Source organism: Aegilops tauschii, chromosome 2 (genome assembly GCF_002575655.3).
Source record: "Aegilops tauschii subsp. strangulata cultivar AL8/78 chromosome 2, Aet v6.0, whole genome shotgun sequence".
Classification (NCBI taxonomy): domain Eukaryota; kingdom Viridiplantae; phylum Streptophyta; class Magnoliopsida; order Poales; family Poaceae; genus Aegilops; species Aegilops tauschii.
The window spans coordinates 15,338,491-15,349,486 of NC_053036.3; the positions used below are offsets into that span (position 1 = coordinate 15,338,491).

At 45.1% G+C, this 10,996-nt stretch overlaps 1 protein-coding gene across 1 annotated transcript; it reads right to left on the minus strand.

Moving 5' to 3' along the window:
• Positions 1–9,216: 9,216 nt before the first annotated feature.
• LOC109746739 (dirigent protein 11) lies at positions 9,217–10,483 on the minus strand. The gene is made up of 3 exons (XM_020305846.4): positions 9,988–10,483; positions 9,618–9,810; positions 9,217–9,522 (listed from the first exon to the last, which is right to left on the minus strand). Exons 1-3 carry the CDS (start codon positions 10,440–10,442, stop codon positions 9,496–9,498), a joined length of 675 nt encoding a protein of 224 aa, XP_020161435.1. The 5' UTR covers positions 10,443–10,483; the 3' UTR covers positions 9,217–9,495.
• Between the last annotated feature and the right edge of the window lie 513 nt (positions 10,484–10,996).

Below are 10,996 nucleotides of genomic sequence, written 5' to 3' on the forward strand. Positions count from 1 at the left end.
CCATCTCCTCCTCTCCGGTGACCTCCTCCTCCTCACGGTGCTCCTCCTCCGGTGACCTCCTCCTCACGGTGCTCCTCCTCCGGCGACCTCCTCCTCCCTCCTCTCCTCCTCATGGTGCTCCTCCTTCCTCTCCTGCTCACGGTCCTCCTCCTCCTCCTCTCCGGCGACCTCCTCCTCCCTCCTCTCCTGATCCTCACGGTCTCTCCTCCCTCCTCTCCTCCTCACGGTCTCTCCTCCCTCCTCCTCTACTTCCGGCCACATGTGGAGCTCCCTGGCACAAAGAACGTACTAGATCCAGGTCGACAACGAAATTTGAAAAAAATTCAAGCAAAAAAATGAGCAAAAAATTTTAGCCAGATCTAGATCCAGATCCAAATTCAAAATTCAAAATTAGCAATGGCACACGGTGGGGGTTAGACGGTGCGCCACTACTATTTTCCCGCCTTCAAAATTCAAAAAAAAATCAAAAAAATTCAAAAAAAATGTTACCAGTGGCGCACCTGTAGCAATAGTAATGGCGCACTAAAGGTGCGCCACTGTTACCTGCAATACTAATGGCGCACCAGAGGTGCGCCATTAGTATTTGTTACTAGTGGCGTGGTAATAGTGGCACAGCTATAGTGCGCCATTAATGGCAAAAATAGGTGCGCCACTAATAGTCCTTTTTCTAGTAGTGACACTCCTCCAGCACCGACCTTATAGTAAAATTGCAGTAGCCGAGGCATTTGAACCGTCGCCCTCCCTCGTCCACCACCATCTCCACCCACCATTACTAAAAATTTCCGTAGCCGCGGCGTATCCTCAAACACCAATCCCCCCCTCCACAGTCCCCCGCCCGCCCCCTCCTCCCCTCAAACCCTAGCTCGCGACCGCCGCCGGCACCGCCGCCAACCCCTGCTGGTATGCCTGTTCCTCCTAGCTTAGATAATAAGTTCAGGTTACCCAGCGATTCCCATACTGTCGCCCCACTCCCCTGAGTTTTTAGATGAGGCCTGCGGTGTCCCTCCCCGACAGATCTACATCCCCTGCTCCAGAATGTCGCAGCCTAAGCTCGACCACGTATCCCGGGGAGCCCGACGAGTGTTCGGCCAAGAAGAGGTTTATCATGGCCTCTCCGGCGGACGTTGGCGAGGTGGCCGCCGTTCGCCCCGACCTGTCGATCCCAGAGAAACACGTTGCCGCGGAAGCCGGTGAAGACGTTGACTACGTTGCCATGCTGAAGGCTTCATGTCAGCGGGCTAGCGTATTACTGTATCTCGGGAAAGCTGGCTACGACATCAAGCTCGTCCACAGCGACGGCTTCACGCGGGCCATGTCACAGGTTAAGTGGTCCATCCCCAACCCCTCTGGTTCAACCACCGTCGATCGCTTCGACGGCCCTGCCGCTGATCTCCTCCGCCAAGCAGTCAAGGATTTGCGAGCTTTATACGCCATCGAGCCCATTTTGTCATTTCTGAAGGACACGTTCTACGGCGGCGGCTTGGGATCCTCAGTTGCCAAGTCAGATCTCATCGACCACGACCACGACCATGAGGAGGGCACCCACGAAGGTTCTTCCAAGGTGAAACAGCCAATCTGACACATCAGAGAGCGCACCATGGGTCTGTGAGGCAACATTCTATCAGCAAATCTTACCTTTTCTAGCTTGCCAACCCGTACCCTTTGTTGTAGTAGCATTTGTCGTGCGGTGCTTTAACTGTGCCGTGTTTAATTATTTTAGTTATGCAAAAATGTATTGTTCAATAGGGCTATGTGATGTTTAAGTATGAATTGTCCACTTCAGTTTCACGAATGGCTATATTTGGTTGTTTATAGTGACTAGATGCCTTGTTTATCTGTATTTGGTTGTTAGGTTGGTTGGAGTGAGCATTTTTTTCAGTTATCGAGCAGATGCCTTGTTTATCTGTATTTGGTTCTTAGTTTGGTTGCAGTGAGCATTTGCCCAGTTATGAAGCAGATGCCTTGTTTATCTGTATTTGGTTGTTAGGTTGCTTTTTTATAGCATTTGTCCAGTTATCAAGCAGATGCCTTGTTTATCTGTATTTGGTTGTTAGGTTGCTTTTTTAGCATTTGTCCAATTATCAAGCAGTTGCCTTGTTTATCTTTATCTGCTTGTTAGGTTGGTTGCAGTGAGCATTTGTCCAGTTTTCAAGCATATGCCCTATTTATCTGTATTTGCTTGTTAGGTTAGTTGCTGTGAGACTGTCCAGTTTTCAATGGCTATATTTGGTTGTTATACTGGTCATTTATGCCTTGCTTATTTCAGTCATTCACAATGTGTTGTTCATTATGTGCAAGTCGGAACTGTGCCACTCGACTACATCAATACCAGTTTGAACGGCTATATTTGGTTCCAGTTATTCCTAGTGTAGTTAACACATGCCCTTTATTTCAGTTTTACACATTTATCCAGTGTGATGTTTAAGCATTACCTACGTTCTATTCATTTTCAACAATACCAGTTTGAATTGCAAGATTTGATGGCTGTTAAGCCTGCTGTCAGTAACATTGCCTTCCATTTTATATCTGCTTTAACAGCATGTTGAAACCAACACATTCAAGCTATCATTTGGAGATGATGTTGTTTACCTTTGCTATATTTGTTTGATGTTAAGGTTGCTGGACTTATCATGCCTTTCCACTACTTATGCAGGACAACAACGGGAGTGGCCACCATTTTCCGCCGAGGTTAGCTTCATCCCTCGGCTTGTACTCCCCCCGTCGTTCCATAATGTAGTGCATATAGATCCAGGCCTGGACACTTGTTAACTTCTAATATTGACTTGTTGTTTGTAGGTACATATACCCTTGGCAAGGATCCACGCATCGACCCTTTTTGCATATGGGGCAATGAGATATTGATGAACAAGCATCAAGTGATGAAACTGATAAGGATTATTAGCAAAAAGATACGAATGGTGGAAAGAAAATTATTTGTTTATGCTCTATCCAACACAACAATGAGTTGTAGGATGGTAACTACAAACTCTGCAGCCTTCTTTTTTTACTGCCCATAATGAGTTGTTAGACAACAATGTCTGAATCTTTTTCATTCCCAGTGGTTCCCGAAGCAGTTCACTCAAGATTCCCTCGCAAAGTACATGATTGGTGGACACGCAATGAAGGTTAAAGTATTTCATCCAGACTACAATGAGCATCGAGAAGTCGTAATGAAGACAGTGAAGGATGGACGGGCAGCCATCACAAGGGGTTGTCCTAGAGTCATGCGCGCATTACGCATGGAGGAGGGCACAATATGGGCATTCCGCTTCACCTTCTCCAGCAACCAGAATGTCTTTCGCCTCTCTCTTTACAGTCTTTAGTACAACAGTGGTTCATCATTCTTTACTTGGTGCTTCTGTAGTTCTTCAATATATGTACCTGTCCATCGAATTATGCATTCGTGGTAGAACCTATATTTGTAATAAACATGGTTGGATATGAAATAAGTGATTCCCTACATTCAAATTCAAAACATTTGATTTTTAAATTAGGGATTAATTAGGGATTACACTGCACACGGTTTGCGAAAGCGAAACGTCTGCGATAGACGTGGAGATCAGAAACGTTTCTAGGATCCACTAAGTGTGTGATCAATCTCCACTGAACACACGACTTTCTCTTGAAAACTGTTTGTGTTAGGCCACCTTGCGCAAATGTTTACCACATAAAATGTGTGTGATGGACAACCTTTGCCACAAAGTTTCTTCTACGCACCGTGTGTGATGCATTCAATAACGCAAACGATAAAATTGTTAATATCGTGTGCAATGGCAACGCTATCACAAATGATTTAACAGGAAAAATTGTGTGTGATGTACCTGTGAACGGAAATGTTTTCTTTGGAGCGACTGTGTGGGATGTACATACGAACGAAAACGTTTAGCGGGGACTGACTGTGTGGGATGTACTTGCGACCGGAAACAATTTCGCCAGTATAATTGTATTTTTTAGCTCTACTGTACGTATTTCTGTATTTGAGCGCTTGGCAGTCGCACACGAACTCATTTTGCCGAGCGTGTGTGCCAGGAGGGTATATCCCCGACGGTTTTTGGGTCGTGTGGGAAGCCCCCCCCCCCCTATGGCCGTCACTCACTAGGCAACGGCTCCAAATACAATCGCGGAAAGGGGTTAAAAACCGTTTGTATAGCACCGACGCCCACCAGTGTAATCATGTCTTCTGAGATACTCATTGGAGATATTTTGCAGGACTAGAATAGCGTCTATGAAAATAACAACCGATTGGCTATCATAAAAAAGAAGCAAAAGAAAAAGAAGCTAAGATAAAAGAATGGTTGAAATTGGTGAATAACTATTCATCAATGATATATACTGCATACCCTCTGTCATGTGAAGAATGTCAATCCGAAGAGCACCTAAACTACCAATGTGAGTATAATATCAATCCAATACTAGCAACTTATAATAGTAGTGATAAATGTCATGCTTGTTTGGAAATCATACAACTAGTGCTTCTTGTTGGTGTCGGTGAAATTCTTCGTAGAATAAGAAATAAAAGGGTAAAGTGCATTTTGCTAGACATCATTCATGAGAAGGTGACTCCTATTCATTTCTTTTGCCTAGAGAATTTTTGAGACAATGTATTAGTGAAGAATGGACCGGAGCGGATCGTGACTGCCATGAGAGAAACTAACCTTTTGTAGGATTCACAAAATGATAAAGAAAAGGATGAACTTCCTGATGAGCAAACAGCCCTCTATGTTGATGACATGCTGCAAGAAAGGGTAAATGAACATGAATTAAATATTTTCCAAACTAACTTGCAGCAAACAAATGGGGATGCCAAATAACCAACTATCTTGGATGAAGTGTGCCTAGAGGAAGGGAACACCAAGGAAAATGAAGAGGAGGAACGGATTGATCACCCACCCTCATCTTCCACCCACCAAAGTAACCTTTTGCACACTCTTTATATGTTCTTTGATGAAGCAACTCTTGGAAAAGATATAACTTCCATGGTTATTAAAGAACTACATTTATTCATAGAGGAATATGCAGGTATGATGTGTTCTTTGTATCAAAGTCGTTGCTTATGTTGTGGTTCTCGCTAGCACATTGACTTTCAGTGCAAAATGCTTATGATCAAGTTATCGCAAATTATAGCAATAATAAGACATATGTCACCGAGGAATCCCTATGGTATGTAGTAATTAAAAGTGCAGGTATACTATTTGCTGACGTCCAAGACGTTGCTAGGGCCCACAACAATGATGCCATAATAGAATGGATGTACGATAAAATGTACTCCATATACGAGTATTGTCAAGCGCATCAGTTTGAAGAAGAAGAGGAGTTCACGATAAAAGAACCCTCCGATATAAAGGAACAAGAGTATAGTGATAACTCTACTTTGAATGAATTTGATGCTAACAAACTTCCCATGCCGAAATGTCACCCTCGAGTTGAGGATGATGAATATCATGTTAGCTCTAATGTCAAACTGGAGGAAGAATATACTCTTGATTTATCGATGCTAATGTCCAACTATGATTTTTTGGACAGTTTCTTGTGCAGGGGAAGCGCATAGGGAGTGTTGAACTACACGCTCCACAAGAAGAATTTTATGAGGTGTTCCCTTGCAATGATATCCAAGGTACTATCGTTAAATTTAATCTAAATTTAATCTTAAGTCTCTAACCATGACCTTGCAGAAGAACAAGGAGACATGCATGTATACCTAGCTTGGTGCATCGGTTCCAGCTTGGGGGCGAGGAACTCTTCACATATATGATGCTGATGCACCACAAGAGGGTACGGCTTCGACCACACTTTGCTATGAGGTGCTCCAAAAAGTGGTTGGAGACAAATCCGTCTACACACCCGGTGGATATCCCTTGGGATCCGGGTGGATTTATGGAGCATCAAAGTCTAGCTATATGGCTCTAAAGAAAGCACTATCGGGAGGCAGCCCGAAAGGTTAGAGTCTTTTTATTATCGTTGCATTCATATTTTTTGCTTTGGCACTTTGCATGAATTGCTATTAAAGTTGGTTTGGTTTAAGTCGTCACTAGGTGAAAGTTTTCGTCTGCTGAAAATTTTATATGTGGTACAGTTGCACTGTTGGATCTTCTTAATATAGCAATATATATAGATGTATATGCTGATAGCGTAGTATGTGCTTGTGTGATCAAATATCAGCATGTGTTTAATCATGTTAATGTCGTGCTCATGGTTATTCTCTGGATTAAATTAATTGAAAAATTGCTAATATCCGTAACACGTCTTGCCTCTATAGCTTTGTAATTTTAAATTTTGTTTCTTTCAATGCAATTTAAACTTCCATTTTTGTGCTCTTATCACCTAGAACGATCATGTATAAGTAATGAATAAAAGTGCTTCATATCAAAACCAATTTGTTCTGTTCAAATACTCCAAGAATGATTGCTAAGATACGCACAAAAATACTACTAACGCCCTGTGGAAAATTTGACGGAAGAGCTTAAGTAACCCTACTATCTACTGGACTCGGGTGGTATTTTCGGAATGAAACAAAAACGAAAGCGAAACATCATGTAAAAGTTATTGTAGGGTGATTCTTATACTAAAAACTAGACCAGGTTCATAGCTTCACCAAGTGTAACTCTCCAAAGCATTAAAGTGTGGTAAGTAACATAATCATGTGAAAAAGTGGAAATGAAATATCTCATGCTCATGCTAGATCAATGAATGTGTAAGTTCATATATCTAGACTCTCTCTGGGCCCTCCAAAAGTACCTCCACTACACATTTATGCACGTTACATCTTATTACGTGCTCTGAATGATCTCAAGAGGTCCACTACACATGCACGCATGTTAAGTAAGTACATCTTTCAAGCCGGAGGAGGAGGAGATGGAGGAGGAGGTGTATCAAGCCGCATTGGCGGCAGCCATGCAGAGCTCCAACGAGGAGACCCAGCGCAGGGAGGAGGAGGAGGAGGCTGCCTACAAGTCGAGGCTGGCAGGGGCTATACCTGGCCATGGGCAACCCTGCCCAGACGACCCGACCCAACCCCGCCCGAAAAAGCCCGACCCGACCCGGCCCGGTCTTGCCCGTGGGCCGGGCCTGGGCCTAGAAATTGAGCCCAAAAGTCAGGTCAGGCCAGGTCCTGGGCCCGTCATATTTTGCGATTTAATGAAGAGGCCCGACCCGAGGCCTGAGGCCTAGCGGGCTTTTACGTTGATGGGCCGGGCTTGGGCCTGGATTGTAGGCCTGATGGCCGGGCCGGGCCCAGGCCTTGGTTTACTTCGTCGGGCATTGTCCGGCTCGGCCCGAGGACCGGCCCGGCCCGACAGATGGCCAGGTATAGCAGAGGCCCTCGCCCTGTCTGCGCCCGGGGACTGCGTGATTCCGCCGTCGCCACCGAGGCTCCCCGAACCAAAGGCCGAGCCGCCGCCGACGGAGCCCGTATCGAACCGTGTGGACCGGTGGGCTGCGTGAGTGGGTCAGTCGCGCTGAGCCACCTACGCAGGAGGTGGCGTACCTCAAGCATTACAGAGCCCACGCGCTCGCGGAGGAGTGGGCAGATGGCGAGCGCCTGATGCAGGCCGAGCACGAGGTGCAGGAGCGCCGTGCCTGCTGGGCATGGGAGGACGAGGAGGCGCGCCGTAAGGAAGAGGAGGAGCGTCGTGCCCGCGGCGAAGCAGTCCAGCCGGCGGTGCAACCGGCGCAACAGGTGCAGGACGCGGCCCAGGCCTGGGAGGCGACATTCCCCTGGGTTGGCCTGGCGACAGAGTTGGTCGACCTCACTGGCCCCGGGTCGGACGACATGTTAAGTTTGAACGTGTTTGTTGTGTTTTTTTTAAATCCATGCGCAAAAAAATGTGTCGGACCAGCGTTGGGTGCATGCGCCAACCTAAATGAAAAAACGGACAATAACTTCCGCGCGGCCGACCCAAACAAATAAAAAGCAGACAAAGCGTGTGTCCGTTTGGGTCTGCCGGTTGAAGTTGCTCTTAGGGAGCAGTAGTAGTAATATGGAAGTTCGAGAAAATGAGGCTGCTGCTCTGTGTATACATTGTTGTTGCTGCGTGTTGTCTCGGGAGAGAAAAGAGAGAGAAAGTGAGAGGGTGGGCTTCTGATTATATTTGAGTTGTCGTAGCAGTTTATAATTTATGGTTTTTTTTACTTATAGTTTATGTTTCTAGATGTGTATGCTGCTTCTGAAAATCTGTTTGGTTGTTTGTTTTGTATGTTAATATAATATAAAATAATGTAAAATTTCCATTTAGTTCTTTGTTTTATGTATTAGTTTTGCATTGTAGTAATAATTTGATTATTCAACTGAAAATGCAGAGGATATTACAATGATGTACATATGAATCAAGTTTCATGATATTAAAAAAAATATAATGTTAAAATGTAGTGGTAGAGATTTAAGAGTGCTACTGGCGTTCAGCAAATTTTAGGGAAAATGTTTGTAAGGAAGTCCCCTACAAAGAGAATTAGGGGAGAGATTTGGGAGAAATGTTGGAATTGCTCCAATTCCTGCAGAGGGTAGCTAGGAGGAAGGCAGAGTGTGGGACAGTGAAGGAGGAGATCGGGGGGGGGGGGGGGGGGGGGGGATTGGGAGAAGTTTACATGACAATATTACTTTCTACAGTTCTAATCATCCCTTGCGTTGGTATGGTTCAATGCAAATGTGTCGTGCAGCGGCTAGGTCGTTGTCTTGTGGATTGATCACGTTTGTACGCGTTGGGATCAGTTGGGCACAGCAGCCATCGTCGACAAGGGCGCGAAAGAGGATAAACGTTGACATAGATGTCGTGGCATGTTGTTTAAATAGAGGACGTTGACCTTTGGCGTGTTTTATTTGGTTAGAGATGTGTCTTTTCTTCCATTGAAACACACGGGCATATGTCCTACTAAAACTTACAGAAGAAAGCGATACAAAGTGGAAGTCAAGCATATTGGAAGGTTCCCCGTGCTTTCACCAAGTCCAGCGAATGAGAAAATAATAATATATGGCCACCCCATACTGCTAATGGTCGACTCTGTATTCATGTTACTTGTTCAGAAAACGGAAGTTGGCCGATACTTCAACTAGCAGACAGAACAAAATCCCTATAACCATCTAAAAATCCCCTCTTTATCTCCATGTAAGTGATACAGAAATAATCGGTGCTGCCATGAACGACTGGTGAAAGACAATTTGTAAAGGACCGAAAATTTAGGGTAACCTTCATGAGCTACTCTAACGCAGCAACAAAGAGAGTCCAACAGATAACAAGCTCGGTCCATCTACAAGACTACAACTCTGATATTCTGCTAGCACATCAGCTCACATCGGTACAACTTCATTGTAAGATAAATCACCTAAGGATTTTGTTTTCCAATCTTGACACTAAACATGTTTTGATAAACCAAGATCTTTTATTGCTGGCAATAATTTATAGACACCGACGGATACATACTAAGCTTATGGACCCGTACTAAGCGCGCACATGCTTCAGGAAGGAATTGCATGGATGGTCTTTCAAGACTCGAATCGTTTGTTCATGCCTCCAATGCCCAATAAGTACCCTGCAGAGTGGTGAAAGATAAACCTTGTTAATTACTGCGCAAGAAATTTATTTATTGTATACTCGCAAGTAATCTGAAAGGAAATATTTTTATACCTTTGACCTTTCCATAGCAGTGTAAAGACAATGAATGTCAAGTTCAATCACATCACCCACTTGATTAATGTATTTCGAGTAGGTTTTATAAATGACTCCACGAGCTAATGCAAATTCTCCTGTTCCACCCAGAATAGCCCATTCACCTTCTGCGACAACGGTTCCCATGACTTGAAGCGTGGACCCTTTAAACCTGCATGACATACAAATTAGCATGCTTGAATGTAGAATTCAAATGCTTGTGTGCATCAACCAATATAGAGGCGGGGTTTTCCCTCCATTTCGAAGAACTAAAATGTAAAATGCATGGTAACCATGATACGCGAGGTCGCGTACATAAACATGAGCTTGAAGCAACACATGCATTTACCTGCCATCGTCGAACACCATGTTGAAAGAAACATAGTAGTCTTCGGTGTCCATTCCGGCCTGGATATGGATTCCCTTGGCGTGAGCCACAACCTTGGTGTCACGGCCAGGTTCGTCCGTGATGACCCAATCATTAACAACCAAGGATCCAAAGTCATTTTGGAACACAGTACTGCTCAATACTTTGTGTTGGTTCCTATATTTCCCTTGAAAACTATGGTGCAAGTAGAGGCGAGCGTAGAGCTCGTGCTCCGTGCGGTGTGTGCAGACAGGAGTGATCTTGAAAGGGGGGTCGTCGTCGACGCGAGGGTACTGGCGGCTGCACTGCTCGGCGCAGGCGCACTCCACGGAGCAGGTGCCGTCTGGCTGGGGATTGGAGTCGGCCGTGGTGGCGAGCAGGATGGCCAGCACCATGCTCAGTGCAACCATCTTCGCCGCTTGAGCACCAGAAGCCATTGCTGAGGTTCCTCCGTGTGCTATGCTAGATAGTCATGTTTATGTGTCTCCTCGGAGCGCCTGTGATATATTTATAGATCTGCGAATTAACCCCGTCTCCCTCGCTTTGAGAAAAAAAAATTGCACAAGTACCACATAGACGCATGACACATGTGCAGCATGAGCAGATGATGCTTGTGTGTTCCTCCAGTGCCCCATCAGTGAACAAGCCACGAATGGAATTGTGAGAGTGTTTGGGTGACCACAAGAAGACGGGGAGAAGACAGCACGAAAGGATCAAGGTGCTTCTCGTGCTTGCTTGTGCTGACGGGCATGCATGTTCCCGCCCGAGATAGGTTGTTGGTTGTCCAGTCGTGGACGGTGGTCATGCATCATGCTCTCTACCTAAATTATTGCTTATTGGTGGTCCAGCCATCGTGTATCACGCATGGTAGATCCAAACGAGTATGCATGCATGGATGTGATGTGGCAACAATGTGCGTGAATCACGGTTCAGAAAGTAATTAATATGACGCTTCGAAAATTCCCTGATTATATAGTGTTTGTGGTACTGA

Excerpts from the sequence above, each read along its gene's own strand:
- LOC109746739 (XM_020305846.4), bottom strand. The coding sequence starts at position 10,442 with ATGGCTTCTGGTGCTCAAGCGGCGAAGATGGTTGCACTGAGCATGGTG. Across the intron at positions 9,811-9,987 it reads ATGGTGTTCGACGATGGCAG|GTTTAAAGGGTCCACGCTTC; the intron begins GTAAATGCATGT and ends TATGTCATGCAG. Across the intron at positions 9,523-9,617 it reads CTGCTATGGAAAGGTCAAAG|GGTACTTATTGGGCATTGGA; the intron begins GTATAAAAATAT and ends ACCACTCTGCAG.